This window comes from Triturus cristatus, chromosome 7 (assembly GCF_964204655.1).
Source record: "Triturus cristatus chromosome 7, aTriCri1.1, whole genome shotgun sequence".
Classification (NCBI taxonomy): Eukaryota; Metazoa; Chordata; class Amphibia; order Caudata; family Salamandridae; genus Triturus; species Triturus cristatus.
In genome coordinates, this window is record NC_140590.1 from 1,868,478,002 (window position 1) to 1,868,495,285 (window position 17,284).

Here is a 17,284-nt window from a genome sequence, read left to right on the forward strand (position 1 = left end):
TGAACAGAGCTTTACTGAAAGTTCCATGCTCTCAACGAGTTCAGTCCAGTGTTCTACCAATCCTCAGGTCTTTGCCGAGGCTTCCAACTTCACTTGCCAAGGCTAGACCTGGGATTCCCTATTTTCCGGGGCCGCAGGTGATATCGATCCCGACCAGGGGTGTCAGGATTCACAAACAAAGCAGGCACAATGGGATCAGACGAGGAGCTGGGCTCCTGACCAGACGCCTCACTCGGAGTAATTGAGTGGTCGCAAAAAGGGTCTTGCAGGCTCACAACACTCTCCCCTCGCCCGTCAACTTCTCTGCGGGTGTCCAGGGAAAGTCGTTTCCTAGTGCTGGGTTCGCCCTGGTTTGGCAGGCCTTCCTCCTGGTCAAGCTGCTCCCTTGGCAATGGGAGAGGGACTCGCTTAAGATGGGAGATATGGATCCAGCGCTGCTTACCCTCAACTTTCACCGCCGTTCGTGTTGCCAGGAGCACCTGGTACGGTCGGGACCAGCGCGGATCCAAACTCGATTTTCGTTGATAGTTCCGAACCAAGACCCACTGTCCAGGTTCCACGCTGTGTCCGGGTCCCTCCGGCAGGGGCTGCAGTACGGCAGATATCTGTTGATGAATGGAATGGAGATCTTTAGTCAAAGCATACAAATAATCAGTCAACATAGGATGGTCGATGTCCCTGAAGGATTGGGCCGAGGTACTCCCCACACGTTGGCAGGTCTACCAAAGATTACCTCATGAGGGGAGATACCGCTCCGGGAATGGGGAGTAGTTCTTACGGACAACAGGGCCAGGGGCAGGAGATCAGGCCATTTTAATCCTGTCGTGTCCTGAAGTTTAGCCAGTTTCAATTTCAGAATCTCATTATATTTTTCAACTAGACCCGCTGATTGAGGATGTCGGGCTGCGTGAAACTTCTGCTGAATGGACAAACCCTTGCATACATGCTTAACCAAGTCAGCATTGAAATGTGTCCCGTTGTCACTCCAAATCACCCTTGGCAACCCATATCGAGGGAAAAACTCCTTTACCAGAGCTTTCGCGGTTGCCAGGGCAGTATTTTCCTTTGTGGGATATGCCTCCACCCATTTACTAAAAGTACAGATCACCACCAGCACGTATTTCAGATTATTAACTCGTTCTAGCTGTATGTAATCCATTTGAAGTACTTCAAAAGGCAGGGTGGGAGGCGCAAAACTACCCGCCAAGACGGGAATGCTAACCCCAGGATTATGCTGGAGACAAATCATGCAATGCTGAACCAGGTTCCTAGCTGTCTTATGGATATTAACATTATACCAGACAGGATCCAATGTGGCACAGATGCCCTGGACCCCTACATGTAAAGGTCCGTGCGCCATAGTTACTACTGCATTTACGAATGCGTTTGGTAGTAACCATCTACACCTCTCTGACAAGTCAGTCCAACATCCATTCTCATCAAGCCTCCCCACCTGTTCTTGCCAGTATGTCAGTTCTTCCGGGGTCACCTCCTTTTGTAGCTCTTTCACACTGTCTATGGTGTTGTTAAAAACCCCTGCCTCTATCATTTTTGTCACTACAAACATGGAAATGGTGTCAGACTGGGCTGTTTCCTTGGCGATCCTATCCGCAAAGGAATTTCCCCTCCCCACATCATCCACTACAACCTTGTGTGCACTACATTTCACTATGGCCAGGGTTTTAGGCAACGTTAATGCAGCCAGCAATCGGTCAACTAATGGCCCATTCTTTATCTTTTCGCCATGAGATGTCAAGAATCCTCTTTCCGCCCATTACCTCCCGAAGCTATGTGCTACACCGAACGCATATTGGCTATCGGTGTAGACATTTAGCTTCAAGCCTTTCCCCAACTCGCAGGCCCTGAATAATGCAACCAATTCGGCCGCCTGGGCCGACCGGTATGGTATCTTGGCTGCCTCGACTACCGTTTGCAGGGTAGTGATCGCATAAGCTGCAGCTGTCGTACCATCCAGTAATCTAAAACAGGACCCATCAACATACAATTCTCCTTGGGCATCAGATAGTGGGGTGTCAGTTAGATCTATCCGGCCCTTGGTTTCTTCTTCAGTTCGAAAAATACAATCATGTATGTCTTGTCCACCATCCCCTGAAGGGAGGGGCAACAGCGTGGCAGGGTTCAAGTTAACACATCGTTTGATCGTTATATGAGGTGCAAACAGGGTCAATTCGTACCCTGTAAGACGCGCACTAGTTAAGTGCTGCGTCTGTGTCCTGTTCAATAATACGTCCACAGCATGAGGCACCATCACTGTCAGATCCGTATTCAGGACTAGCCCTTCCGATTGTCTGATCGCTACAGCCACTGCCGCTGTAGCCCTCAGACAACTGGGAAGTGCTCTGGCGACATTATCCAAAACCGCCGAGAAATATGCACAAGGCCTTTGCTTACCACCAAAGTCCTGTGTCAACACTGAAAGAGAACAACCGTCCACCTCATGCACATAGAGCACAAAAGGTTTCCGGTAGTCAGGGGTGCCAAGCACAGGAGCAGAGCAAAGAGCAGTTTTCAGAGCAGAAAAGGCAGTCTGGCATTCATCAGTCCAAGGTAAAGGTTCATGCACATCCTTCGTAGTTAGATACAAGAAAGGTTTAGTCAAGAGAGAATAGTTAGCAATCCATTGGCGACAGTAGGAGGTTATACCAAGCAAAGCACGGACATCACGTTGCGTGCGAGGAACAGGCATGTTAGTTATGGTTGCGATGCGCTCAGGAGTCAACCGTCTTCCCTCCTTCGACAGGAGATGACCGAGATAGGTCACCTCCGGTCGACAATATTGAAATTTAGAGAGCGACACCTTGTTACCATGAGTGGCCAAATGCCGTAGCAGGGTAACCGTAGCATCGTGGCAACCCTGTTCTGTATCAGAGGCCACAAGGAGGTCGTCAACATACTGCAATAGGACATTACCTGGCGGCAATTGTAAAGAATCCAATACTCTTTTTAGGGCTTGGCTGTAGATACTAGGGCTTTCGGTATACCCCTGGGGGGCGCGACAGAATCTAAAGTTGCGGCCCCCCAATGAGAAACCGAACAAATGTCTGCTATCTGGATGTATGGGAATACTAAAAGAGGCATTCTTCAAATCAATCACCGAGAAAAATGTTGCCGTGGGAGGAATCATGGTCAAAATGGAATTAATGTCTGGTACCACCGGATATTGGGGTACCACAATCTTGTTAATCTCTCGCAAATCAATCACAAATCGATAGGTATCAGCATAATCAGGGGATTGGGGTACAGGGGCTCGTTTAAGAATCGGAAGAATGGGACTGTTACAGACATTAGAAGCCGTTTCCTCCACCACCCCTGTTCTAATCAAGTCAGAAATAATGGCCAGTAAAGCGCGTTCCCCTGCGGGGGCTATTTTATACTGTGGGATCTTCGGTAATTTGGCATTCTGTTTCAGGGTGATGGACACCGGGGGAATTTGTAGGAATCCTACGTCAGTGTTCCCCAGGGCCCAAAGATCCTTTGGGAGTTGTGCAAGCTCAGGAGGTAGTGAGTCCGTTTTCGAAAAACATTGAACGGAGGGGATAGAGGTATTCCGGATGGTCAGATAAACCCCATCAGGGGAGCAATAGATGCGGGCATGCAATCTTTTCAATATATCCATACCCAGGAGATTTTCCCCACACTGGGAGGTGAGGAGGAAAGGTGATTCTATCGAAACCGGTCCTAGAGTAAGGGAAAGTGGCTTAGAAATGGGGCTCACCACCGGAGTTCCAGAGAACCCCACGGACACATTGGTCTGGCCAGACAGAGCGGCCCCCGGAACCAGGGCACGTGAAACAGAACTGTTCATAGCCCCTGTGTCAACCAAAAACTTTCCCGATGCATCCAACAATCGTGCATGGACATAAGGTCCAGCTTGATCTATCGGGATTGACACATGCCCCTTACTCTGCCCTTGGCTGTCCTATGCTTGAGTATACCCGGCGTCTTCGTCCGTTACACGTCCATCATTGTAGTACTGTTTACCCTGGTTTTGGTCGAAGTAATTCTGACTGTTCTCACCTCGGGCTGCCTGTTCTTGTCTCGTGTGTCCACCACGATGCCCACTCATCCTTCCCCGTCCGCGACCCCTTGAAGCCGTATTCTGTTCATATAGTAACGGACACTGCGCTCTCCAATGCCCCTCCTCTTTACAGAAAGCACATTGATTTATGCCCAAATCTGTTCGCCCAGCTGTTTGCGTCAGTCCCGCCCCTCTTGGAGCGAAATTCTGCAACCCTCGTCCTCTTCCTCTACCCCTCTCCACTTGCTGTAGTAACACTCGTGTTTTCAACTCTTTTGACTTTCTTTCTGTCTTATCCTTGCTCTCATTCTCCCGATGCTCATAATACTGAGCCATGCTCAGTATCGTGGAGGGCGTGGTGGTCGTCCAGGTACTCTCAGCTGCCTGTAACCGAGCCGATACCTCAGGTAGCAAATTGGTTACGAATCTATTGACAAATAAACGTACACCCCCCTCCGTTGCCAAGTCCTGTCCGCTGAAGTCAATGAACACTCCCTCAAACCTCGTGAAAAAATCAGAGACACTCTCGTCCTTCTTTTGCTTACAGGCCGTCATCTTGTCCCAATCTACTTTCCTGGGTGGGATCAGTGAATGCATATAGGTTATTATTCTCTCAGGCAAGGCCAGTATCTCAGGTCGGGGCTTGTTCCCTGGTTTCCGATCTCTATCCCAGTTTCTCAGTTGATCCCATGTCCCACCAAATTCCGTAACATGGTCCTGGTCATGTACCTGGCGCCAAATGTCCACCGGTACTAATAAGGCAAAGAATAATTCAATATCTGCCAGCGTCATTACCGCTGACGAGGCGGCCTCGGTCAGTTCCTTGTAATATGCGGTGGGGTTCTTTCTAGGATCTGGTAACTGGCTTTTTAGGGATAGTACCTCACTCCGCTTCCAGGGGGTATAGACCCATTGTTCCTGGAACCGGGCGTCTACCCCGGGACGGGAAATGACGCCGTGGGCATCTACTACTGCGGCAACTTCTGGATGGAAGATAGGGTGCACTTCCCGCATAGGGAACTGGGAGAATCCGGCGGGAGTAGTAGACTGCAAACGAGCTCTATAAGAGACCAAAGTCTGTACCTTCCCATACACCTCCTCCGGTGTCAACTGAGATTTATGGACCTGATCAAGAATATCATATAGTATAGCAGGAGCCTTCCCTTCCTGATGTACCTGTTCCCACACAGAAATAAGACGGTTGGCCATATGCTCCAGAGCATGCTGTTGCATCACCGGTTCATAGTCCCTCATAGTACTCCAAATATCGGCAAGCGTATAAATGGGATGTCGCATCCACTGGGATGCTTGTGTAGCAATAGTTTCCCTTTCTTCCGTTCCCAAGGCCGAACGAGTGAACAACTTCCTACCCTCAGTGAGACTGGCTGGACATAGCGGAGTAGTTGCAGCTGTTACCGGCGTGGTACTGGCGGAGGAGGAGGGCAGAACAGAAGGGGAAGGCATTGACCCCTGCGACAGCTGAGGGGTCCCGGCTGCAGCTGCCGTCAATAAATTAGGCAGTATGGCCATAACTTCAGACACAGATGTCGGTAACCGGGAGAGGTTCGGCAGGGAGGGAGGGGTAGTGGTGGCCGGGGGAGCCGAAGCCGAGGCCCCCAGGGACATATCCGGAGCCGGGGCCGAGGCCCCTGATACCTCCGGATATATCCTCTGTGGCACATAAGGGGGTGGTGGTCTGGTGTCCAGTAAATCCTCTATCTCATCTTCTGCATTCGGGCGGGTCACATAGCTCTTATCCACCTTCAGTCGAAATTCACGATTCATGCAATCCAATCCCCTTTCTACTCTGTCTCGGTCATAGGCCATAGCTTTCTGAGTAACATTCTGTCCTGCCTTGGCTCTGGCTACTTTCTCTTCCCTTATTCGCCGTTGTTTGGCCTCCTTCTGCCATGCAATGAGGGCGTCAAACATGGCCTGCCTACTTCGCCTAGAAAACAGCTGTTCCTGTAGGAACGCAATTTTCTTTTCATCAAATGAGCCCGTTTTGGGCCAGCGTAACTCCTCATTGCCCTTGGTATACTTATGCCACAGAGTGCAAAACAACAACGGAGAGATCCCATGTTTGACATACATAAAATGGCTAGGACTGCCCTCCGGCGGGGCAGGTTGGCTCTCAGCTAGTCTGGAGTCACTCGTTCGACAACAGCAGCCAAAACAATTCAATTTACTAAAACAAGACATTTTTTTTTGTGTTAGTTTTCAGACATGTATACATAAACAACAGTCAACATGAATCATACACAACATACAATCCGTATCAGAGAACCAAGCCCGTCGACTCTGGTTCACAGTCCAAACACCAGACTGTACGCGGGATTCCGGCCACCCTCCTGGCTCACCACTAAGGCCAGCCCCAAACGAGGACTCGCCCCGTCAGGAGTATGCCCTGTGGCTACCCAGTCTAGGTCGCGGGTCCTTCCACGCACAATCTGTTTTATAATCCTTCGGCGCGCCGTTTTTACTCAAATCAAATACAACCTGTACGTACTTCGAGTCAAACCACGGTAATGCTAACCTCGATCAAGCAAGACACCACCCTCCGGTGCGTGTCTTCAAATCAATGCACCGCTGTCCAGCGCGAGCTTCAAACAAATGTAATCCGTGTTCAAAATCAAAAAACGCATCGTTCCCAACGAATGCTCTCAAATCAATCAAATAGCACACCGTCTTCGACGCGTGCCTAAACCAATAATGCACCGTGTACAACGCGTGCGTCAAAATCAAATCAATACTCACCGGGTGCACCCAGATACGAATGTTCGTTCTCCGCTGCCAACTCCTCCCGACCAAATCGATCCAGTTTCTGGGTTAAGCCCGTAGGACCCCGGTGAAGGGTAACTAGCAGCAGGGGACGTACCGAAAAGTCGTGCAGGGTGGGAGAAATCCTCAGGCTCCTCTCCCGCCAACCGGTCAGGACGCCCCCAACCCCACCACCCGAATACGGGGGGGGAAGACCCTTTCACGGGGTCCCTTCGTGGTCGCCAACTGTTGTGTCCAAAATAATTATCCCAAGGGCCACACTTACCATTGGCCCGCAATATTAGGTAAGAAGGAGCAGTTGGCAACGTGGAAGGTTCAAACGTTTATTAGCCACCACAGAACTCTATATAGAGGAGCCTCGTCGATCCTCACCCATCAGGTACGCCGAGGAAGACTGCTGGCTCCTTGACAGTAACACACTTTTATACATTATCAGTACAGCATACAAAACCATATATGTGGAAAAGTACCAGTTAGTCCTGGCGCCCCTAATGAGCTCATGCCCATTTCTAGTTTCGGTTACACTTACAAAGGGTTACTATCTTTACAGAGAAGGTCGAAAGGGTAACTCCCTTCTCGTCCCAGGCCTAGAGGAATTCGCCTGATACTCCCTTTTAGCAGATGTGACCTTGCTTCTCAGCAACTCAGCCTGTCTCCTAATTAAATGCAAGGAAAGGGGAAAGCAGAGGGTGTGCGGAAAAGACCACGTGACTCCCAAGCGGGAGAGAGAGCCGCAATCCAAGATGGAGGCGGTTCAGTTTCTCGGCCCTTTTTGTCGTACTAAACACAATCGGGGATCTCGAGCCGTTTAATACACCATAACGAGGTAAACTATCATTAGATATACTGCGCTAATCATATCGTAATATCTTGAATACCTCACACCACATAGTTTAATTTTAATATATCCTGAGCCGCCAATAATAAATTTACCTCGGCAAGGACTCTCAGAGATATTTTTAAGCCTTCACGACATCACACTTCTGCACCACACCAGCTCCGCTGTAGCCAGGCGTCGCAGCACAACCGGGAGGCACTCGGCCACCCGGTTGGGGCCCCTATGATGAAGCATGACACCAACCAGGTTGGTGTGTGAGGGGCCTTTTAACTAACCTAGTGGGTTCTCTATCACTGCTTCTCAGTGATTGTACCAACACCTTCGGGTTCGTCCAGCTTTGATAAAACTGACCTATACCACAGGGGATACGGACGTACCCCATGTCTCCCTAGCTCTCTCATTGATCTCTACAGTAATCTCTTCATTCACCACCTGGCAGTCAACCTGTCTCCTGGAATCCCCCAGCCCCTGTCCCGCACTGAAACCACACGCACACGGCAGAGGCGGGCTGAAATGGCTAGGCAAGTAAATACGATGGGGCAGATTTATAAAACCCGTGCGCCACTTTTGCGCTGCCATTGCGTCACTTTTGTGACACAGCGGCGGCGCAAAGCCAGCGCCATGCTGCGGGCTATTTACAACATGATGCATCTAGGGAGATGCGTCACGTTGTAAAGCTTGCGCCACATGTGGGTGTACCTGTGCAGGGGGGGGGGGGGGCGTTCCGGCGCAGGAACGCTTCCAAAAAGTGGCTGAGTGAAATCTACAAGATTTCACTCAGTCACTTTTGAGCCCATGCTGCGTCAAAACCCTGCGCCTGCTTGAAGCAGGCGTAAGGATTGACGCAGCATTGTGACGATAGGGCACCCCCGAGCCTTGCTGGAGCTGCGTCGCGGTTGCGACGCAACTCCAGCAATGCGCCGCCTTACGCCTTCAGATGCGTCACACATCTGTTTATCCTTGCGCCACGATGCGCTGCATTGTAAATGCGGCGCATCTGTGGTGGCGCAAGGGTAAATATGCGTGACGCATATTTCCTGGCGCATCCATGCTGATTTGCAGGGATGCGCCAGGAAACATAGATCTGCCCCTAACTTTCTAAAAGTAGTATTTACAAACACAGGATATTAAAATAAACTTTACTAAAAGAAGTATTTTATTATTCTGAGTTCAGGAATACTAAACATGAAGTTCTACAGTGCTCTATGAGTCTGTTAGGATTATATGGTGCAATAATTCCAGCAGCCCATTCTGGCCTATGGAGAGCAGGTAGCCTTACAATAGTGAACACGAAAATGGCTGTAATTCACTTTTAGGACATGCCACACACATCAGGGCTTGTCCTACCTTATTCTTACAATGCACCCTGCCCTTGGGCCTACCCTAGGGGTGACTAACATGAAGTTAAGGGAAGGTTTAGGGACTGGCAAGTAGGTGCACTTGCGCAGTCAGCGCTGCAGTACCAGACTGCACGCAGGTTCTGCTATGGCAGACCTAGACACATTTTACTAGGCCGCTTCTGTGGGTGGCACAACCAGTGCTGCAAGCCCACCAGCGGTATTTGTATTTACACGCCCTGCCACTCCTGGTGCACTTTACTGGGGTCTGACAGTAAACCAAATAAGCCAAACATGGAATCCAATGAGCATCAACATTTTACCATAGGGAGAGCATATGCACCTTAGCACTGGTCAGCAGTGGTAAGGTGCCCAGAGTCATAAAACAGCCAACAACAGGTCAGAAAAAAATACAGGAGGAAGGTAAAACGTTCAGGGATGACCCTGCAAAAAGGGCCAGGTCCAACAATAGGCAAGACCCTGAATGCAATTATTATTATTACATCCCTGCCCACATCAGGGTCAGGATATTAATGGGAGCAATACGCTGGCAGCAGGACTCCCAACAAACAAGTTACCACACAGTCTGTGACTTCAAAGGACTTAAAATAGGGAGAAAAACTCTGCAGTGCCTTGAATTAATGAAAATAAATAGCCCCTGGTAACATAAAGAGCCTGCCAAAGCCCGAATTGTTGCGTGAGAGGTGGCTCCAGCGATGCAATCGGGAAGCTGCAGAGCGTGAGAGAAAGACGCTCCGGCGAGCTTTCCCAGAGGCACACGGGTCCTGAGAGGAGCTCGCTGCTTGTAATGCTGCTGCGTGGGAGGAAAAAGAACAAAGGTCTCAATTCAAGAACAGGATAAAAGTGGGAAAGAAAAGGATGATGTAAAACAGATGCAACGCACACCAACAATAAAGCGAAGAGAGCGGACCGCAAATCGGTCACGTTCGCTTTTTCGGCGAGATGCGCCGAAACGGATCCTGTAAAGGACAAGTCAAGCAAAACAGTAAGCAGCTCGGACGGCACGCTCACAATAAAGATATAGTTTAAAATATGAATACCATAAAAATATGCGCAAGTGAAGCAAAATAGAGAGACACTTATCTTGACTGCGGAACAGCAAAGAAAGAGGCAGGAGAGGGCGGCCTCGCTATTTCGTGCATGATACCAAGAGAATATTGGTGGGCTAAGGGGAGGCGTGGTTCAAGGCCTCATGGGACATGTAGTGTTGTAATATTTATACAGTTTTTTTATTGGCTGCTATTGTGGGAGTAGTAAAGATTGAGAAGCATAATAGGAGCCTCTGGTCCTGCCATAGAATTGAGGATGCTGCCACAAGGTAGAAAAAAATAAGATAACACGCTCAGCTTTCTCCTCAGCTGATTTGTGTGACAATTACCAATCATGTGCTGGTGCGGAGAAATTTTGTAAAATGGGTTGTCCTAACACGAGGAGCGTGGCACTTGCAGAGCTGTTAGATAGGTGTAAAAAAGTCAGACGCAGCACAAGCAGCACTTTTTCACAGGACAATTACTGTCCTGGGTTACAACTAAAGCCACCAGGCACGTAAGGCATCTACCTAGGGGAAAAATAAAATATTTGTGAAGCCCTCTGCTTAGATTATCTGAAGTCACTTTCTCTTGCGTTCAGGGGTGCACAATGTCACTTCATCTGCTTCAGAGTTTAGAGAAATATTGCCAGTACTGAGTTGACTGGCAAAAAAGAAGGGCGTGAATCTTTAAACATCACACTATGCCCCCTTTGATTTTGTATGTATGTGTGTGGTATTTGTATAGTGTGAACCTGGCTGCAAGGTTAAAGGCAAAAATGCAATCAATGAGTGATCGGAGGGTAAACAGATTCTGAGGGTAAAGTACGAACGCTAGACGCTGGGTGCTTGTAGCGCCGGTAAAGTTTGTGATGTGCTTTTATATCGTGTTTTAAACGTTGGTGAAACCTTTGTTTTTAACCCTGGTGAAACCTTGTTTTAAACTGTGGGGAAAGCTTTTATATTTTTAGCCTTTGTACTGTGGCAGCAACTACTTGGGGTGAATTATAGCGAACTTTGCACTTACCTGACCCTTTGAGCCCGTCCCTGTTCCGCCACGGCTGTTGTGCCGATTGTTGCGTAGGGACGTGGCTCCTCCCCCCTGCTCCCTCGCGCAGTTCCGGGGGCTGGACACTCTATATTGGCAGCAAACTGAGGACTCACGCGCCGCAGCTAGCAGCACGAACGCTAGACGCTGGGTGCTTGTAGCGCCGGTAAAGTTTGTGAGGTGCTTTTATATCGTGTTTTAAACTTTGGTGAAACCTTTGTTTTTAACCCTGGTGAAACCTTGTTTTAAACTGTGGGGAAAGCTTTTATATTTTTAGCCTTTGTACTGTGGCAGCAACTACTTGGGGTGAATTATAGCGAACTTTGCACTTACCTGACCCTTTGAGCCCGTCCCCGTTCCGCCACGGCTGTTGTGCCGATTGTTGCGGAGGGACGTGGCTCCTCCCCCCTCCTCCCTTGCGCAGTTCCGGGGGCTGGACACTGCATATTAGTACCATGCCTAAGCGACCGCGCGCAGCGGGCGCGCCGTTGGCGCGCCTTCGGCGCGCCAAAGGCAAGCCTGTCTGCGTCCGTCCGCGCTCGTTTAGTGACTAGCACTAGCCACGCTGCTTGTGAGGAACACCAGGCTCCGAGAATCATCTGGCTGCGTAATGAACTCCTCAGCTTCGCCCAAAAAGGCTGTCTGACGCCCTCCTGCATGGATGTATCAGGGTGGGGGAGGAATTTTGAACAATCAAAGGATTGTTGTGATTCCTGTCCCTTCCGCTTGGAGAAGCTTCCCGACAATGGGGTCAAGAGCTGTGGTAGGATGGGGGCAGCATCCTCTATAGCTTTCGTTCAATCACCTATGATACTACAGGCTTGTATGATTAACTGTAGAACTTTACCTAAACAAAGAGAAGACATATGGCTCAACTTAAAAACGAATTCTTGGGACATTATGTTTCTGACGGAAACCTGGCTACAAGATAGCTCCAATCCTGATCTTTGCCTGGCAATCCCGGAGGGCTATAGGATGGCAATAGCCAATCGGCCAAACTCCAAACGTGGGGGGGGGACTAGCGGTGATTCTCAGGAAGAAATGGGAAATTACATCAAAAATTATCAAGTTGGCAGGCCCTATCGAGGCCATGTCCTTTTGTATCAGAGTCACCTCTACTCTTTCATATGCGGGCTTACTTGTCTACCGACCCCCTGACTCTACTCCCTCGCACTGGCAGGAGTTGTTTGATACTATTGCTGTTCTCTCCTTAAAATACACCAATTTTTTTGTCCTTGGAGACTTCAATGTTCATATGGACAAGTTAAATTGCCCTTCGGCTGTAACTCTTACAGATACTCTCCTAGGTCTCAATTTGACTCAGAGGGTCCCCTCCCCTACGCATGTTGCAGGTCACACACTCGACTTGATTTTCTCAAATGACCTCTCCCTCAGTGTAAAGGACCCTCTCCCTTTGCCTTGGACTGACCATTTTCTGGTCCCTTTCACGTTAACTGGCCAGATGACGCCCAGTGGGTCCAGTCTGGAGCCTGAGGCAAGAAGAAACTGGAGGAAGGTTCTCCCCGAGCCCATGGGTCTCGAACTTCAAAATACACTTCCGCCTCTAACAGGTCAACCCGATCAAGATATCTCGGTCTTTGATGCTTGGTTCACGGCGGCTCTTGACAAAGTAGCCCCCATCAATATCACAAAACCTGCTAGGAAAAAGCCCACAGCCCCCTAGTTCTCGTTAGAACTCCAGCGGGAGAAAAGCTTGTGCAAGAGGCTTGAACGGCTCTGGCGGAAAAAGTATGAGGCAGGGGCAAAAGAGACCTACAGAATGGCTCAAAAAAGGTTCCATAAATTAAAACGAAAAGCACTGAAGGACTATTTCGCAGATTTAATTATGGCATTGGATAATTCCTCTAAAGAAGTCTTTAAAATTGTGAAAGATTTCGTAAAACCGCAAGTCCTGAAAAGTTCGATCGCCCCCTCTCTGCACTTATGTGAGGATCTGGCCACCTTCTTCCAAACAAAAATTCAGACCATTTACGCAACTTTTCCTAAAATAACCACTCCTAGGCCTCCGGCTGAGATCTTGCCTACCACTCTCCCCGCGGAGATCTGGAGTGAATTCCATCCTTTCAGCCCAGACATCTCCCTGTCCGAACTTTCTAAAGTTAAATCTGGTTCTCCAGCCGACCCCTGTCCTCCCAAGTTTTTTAAAATCCTAGCCCCATGGCTGAACCCGGTACTTAACCCTATTTAGAATTCCTCCCTGAAAGGAGGTATTTATCCTACTAACTGGAAAACAGCGTTTGTCCAGCCAATTTTGAAGAAAGAGGACGCTGACCCAGCAGACTTAAAAAACTTCAGGCCCATCTCACTCCTTCCTGTCCCTGCTAAAGTACTAGAGAAGGAAGTTCAAACACAGTTGGCTGCATTCCTGGAGTCACATAAACTCCTCCACGACTCACAGTCGGGCTTTAGGACAGGCTACAGCACCGAGATGGCCTTACTTGAAGTGGCGGAAACAGTCAGGGAGACGATGGACCAAGGGAACTGTGCGATGTTAGTGCTGCTGGATTTATCCGCAGCATTCGACACGGTGTCGCACCAGATCCTCCTAGATAGACTCGCCGCGCTTGGAGTGATGGGTACCACCCTGAGATGGTTCCGCTCCTTTTGGAGGGGCGTTCCCAAAAAGTGCTTTTGCACCCATATGTATCCTCTCCCACCCCTTTGACATCTGGAGTGCCTCAGGGCTCAGCCTTGAGTCCTTCCCTCTTTAATATATATCTTGCCCCTTTGGCCCCTATAATCGAACAACTGGGGGTGAAAGTCATCTCTTATGCGGACGACACGCAGCTTGTGTTCTCCTTTAGGGAACACTCCGAGGCTGCATTTACGAATTTCAGAAGCTGCCTTCAGAAAGTTGCCTCTTAGATGAATGATAACTGTATGAAGCCAAATACAGACAAAACTGAGGTACTCTTTTTCAACCAACCTTCCCCCCCCAGCCCAAAACTCTGGTGGCCTGCGGCGCTAAACCCTCCTCCGGTCTCAGCAACCTCGGTAAGGAATTTGGGATTTAAATTCGATGCCTCTTTGTCAGGCAGAGCCCAGATCAGCCAGGTTTCTGCCATCTGTTTTTGGAAGCTAAAAACCCTGAGAAGATTCCTGAAGCTTATACCGATCAGCTGCAGAAAGTCCGTTGTTCATGCTCTGGTCATCTCCCAACTTGACTATGCGAACAGTTTGTATCTGGGCATGCCTGAGTACCTTGTTAGAAAGCTGCAGATTATACAAAACGCAGCAGCAAGACTGATTAGGAATGTTCTGTTCCGCCATCACATCTCACCACACCTCCGGAGCCTTCATTGGCTACCGGTAAAGAGACGCATTGAATTCAAGGCTTTAACCTTGGCCTTCAGAGCTTCTCGAGACTCAGGCCCAATATATCTCAAGAAAAGACTCCAGAAATACCATCAAGGCAGAACCCTTCGCTCGAATTATCAGGAGTTACTGGTAATCCCCCATTTCAAGAAATCTCGGTAAGAACAACCATGCTATGGAACTCCATGCCGGAAAATCTGCGTAAAGCCCCTTCAGAACGTGTCTTCAGGAAAAACCTGAAAACATGGCTGTTTGATCGGGCCTAGACCCTCTTGGCACCTTTGCGTTCTTCTGTCATGCTCTGCTGCTAGCGCCGGGACACCTCCGTTGGAGGTAGCCGCGCGCTCTACAAATGCCAATAATAATAATAATGATAAGTGGTTCTTCAACTCTTCGGTAGATCTGACTAAAGTTGGACAATTTGGTTTGAAATAGTCACATCATTCTAGATCACGGGAGCGTAGACGGAGAGGACATGTTGAATTTTATTTCCTTATTTGCGCTTCTTTGTCTCCAGTCTGATGGATTCCTGCCTGCGGATGTGGTGAGCCACCCTGGATTGTGTGCTTGTCAGCCAAAGAGGCAGAGTTGCTGAAGATGATGCTGGTTGGCAAAAGCAGCTAGTGGATTCCATCAGAGTGGGGGGGTGTGGCCCTATTTCTTCAGGCCCTTCATGACGCATGTTGCATGCAGGGTGCTCTTGAAGACCTGTTGTAATCTCTTCCGGTGGTTTTGGAACACCCACCAATTGCCACTGGTTGTTATCTGTGGCATTCAGAAATGCTGGCCTCTTATTGGTGTTTGTCCGTGTTGGACCCTCCTTTGTGTGTGTGTTCCCACCCCATGGCGATTTCACTAATGGTTTCTTTTGGTTGGCCAAGGCTCCTTCACAGCACCGGATGGCCGTTCCTCCCCTCTGCCCTACAAGCCTGATTTTAGTTTCAGTGCGCCATGCATGCTTTCACTTACACAAGGGGGCTGCGGACACCACTCGTTTTCATTGCTATATGCTTGACTTCTGATCTAGGAAGCAGGACTGGGGATTTCTCGTCTTGAACTCTTTCCAGGGTGGGTTCTTTGGCATTTGCACACACTCCCACTCCCAACGAACAGAGGCAGCAAAGCTGGCTTCGCTTGGTTTGTTTTCTCTCCACCGAGCCGCACAGCTGCCGTATTGCTGCAGGGTCATCAGTGCGCCGTTCAACAGCGGCCTTTGCTCTTGGACGGGGCCTTTTCCATTAACCCTTCAAAAAGGGAGTCCTCGGACTGTAGTGTCCTGCAGGACACGGTCTAGTGCTCCGCAGGAAGCTGTACTCCCAGCCACTCCCTCGAGGGCTGGACACACTTGCACCCCCGCACCCATCCATCACGGGTGTCACGAGTGACGTGGCCCCACCAATAAAAGGGCCCGGGTGCACGTGTTCATGGGCAGTTACTGTACCATATCCCCTGGTGTCTGTGTCAGTTATTTCTCACCGTGTGGGCCTGAGGCCCGACTTTACAATGGCGATGAGAGGGTTCCAACCCCCATGCACAACAGCTACATCTGCCGCGCTGTAGGAAGAGTGATGCACCCTGAGGCACCGACACGTCTGCCTGCACAGCGTGACCCTGCAACTGCCGGCTGCCACACAGTGGCCTGTGTGAGATGAAAGGGTGCAGGGTTGCCGCACCGCTGCGCAAACCCTCAGCCACTGCCCACAGTCCTTGACAACGGAGAACGGCTGTTACCTTGGGAGGGGCCGCAGTGCCACAAGGCAAGGACTGCCCACATAACTTCACGGTGAGGCGCTATGGAAAACCAAGGCCCCGGAGAGCTCCCTGGGAACCTCTCCAAGCTGCCGGCATCGCTACCCCTTCGTCGTGGTGGCCGCTGCCGCAAGGGAAGAGTGCTTCCGCCCGTTGCAACAGGCGGTGTGACGACTGGAGTACGAGCGGTGCCAAAAGGAAGGTGGCGAGTGTCCCCGTGTCTCCTCCGTCTGCGAGGCACCAGCGACTGCCCAAGAGCTGCCCGACCGCACTGGCGCGAAGCGGCACCCAGTGCATGCAGTGTGCGCGGGAACGAGAAGGCCATCACCCGCCAGCTTGGTGCACACCCAGCCAGCGAGAGAGGTAACCAAGGCTGTTTTTGCTTGTTGTGAAGCCTGCACCTGTGTGAGCCGGGACGCGGAGAAATCCATGTCGCGCGGTCCGTGCTCAAGGTGCCTCCATCACTGCCAGCAAGCCGCGAGCTGCCCAGCCCATGTGCACTGCCCCTACTGTGCCCCCCTACCTTCCTCCAGCAATCACTACGGTCAGGAAGTAGGCGCGTGGCCGTAGGCTCTGCTCGCCAACAAGCGTCTGGGCCCAGCGCATGATGCCGCCACCGTTCAGCTCCTGACTCCAGCAGCTGATGAGGAGAAACGTGGCAGCCCAGCTTCAGCCTCGTGTGGCATGCCTTCGAGAGGGAGAGGCTGCAGCAATGCAAATCACGAACACCAGCAGTGCCGCCTAGCTACACCTCGCCCAACTGCACATGACGAGGTAATTTGTAATACAACTGGAGAAAGACACATACCGTCTGTGCACAGGAGACTTGTCACCAAGCTGTCATTTGGTTACACCACCATCGCCCTTGCATACCTGCTACTCTTCACTGAAGTGACACGTGTGGGCCGTGGACAAGAAAGCCCTGCACCACAGTCAGAAGAACGCTTCACCCGCCTTCCCAGAGAACCCGCAGCAGCAAAGGTAACCTCCCCGCGTTGCAGGCAAGAGCTACACGGCCCGCAGATCAAAGTACGGACGACGGGACATTAAATACAGAGGTCCTGCACTGCTGCCCCGTGGCCACCAGTGGTAATGCATCCGTCCCAAC

The 17,284-nt window shown here is 50.3% G+C and overlaps 1 protein-coding gene across 1 annotated transcript in view; it reads right to left on the reverse strand.

Annotated features, from left to right (window-relative positions):
* Positions 1-264: 264 nt before the first annotated feature.
* Positions 265-17,284, reverse strand: part of LOC146813544 (uncharacterized) — a 455,835-nt gene continuing 438,815 nt past the window's right edge. Inside the window, exon 5 of the mRNA XM_085614768.1 lies at positions 265-605. Coding sequence (XP_085470894.1) covers positions 445-605 — 161 coding nt within the window. The 3' untranslated portion in view covers positions 265-444. The remainder of the gene's footprint in view (positions 606-17,284) is intronic.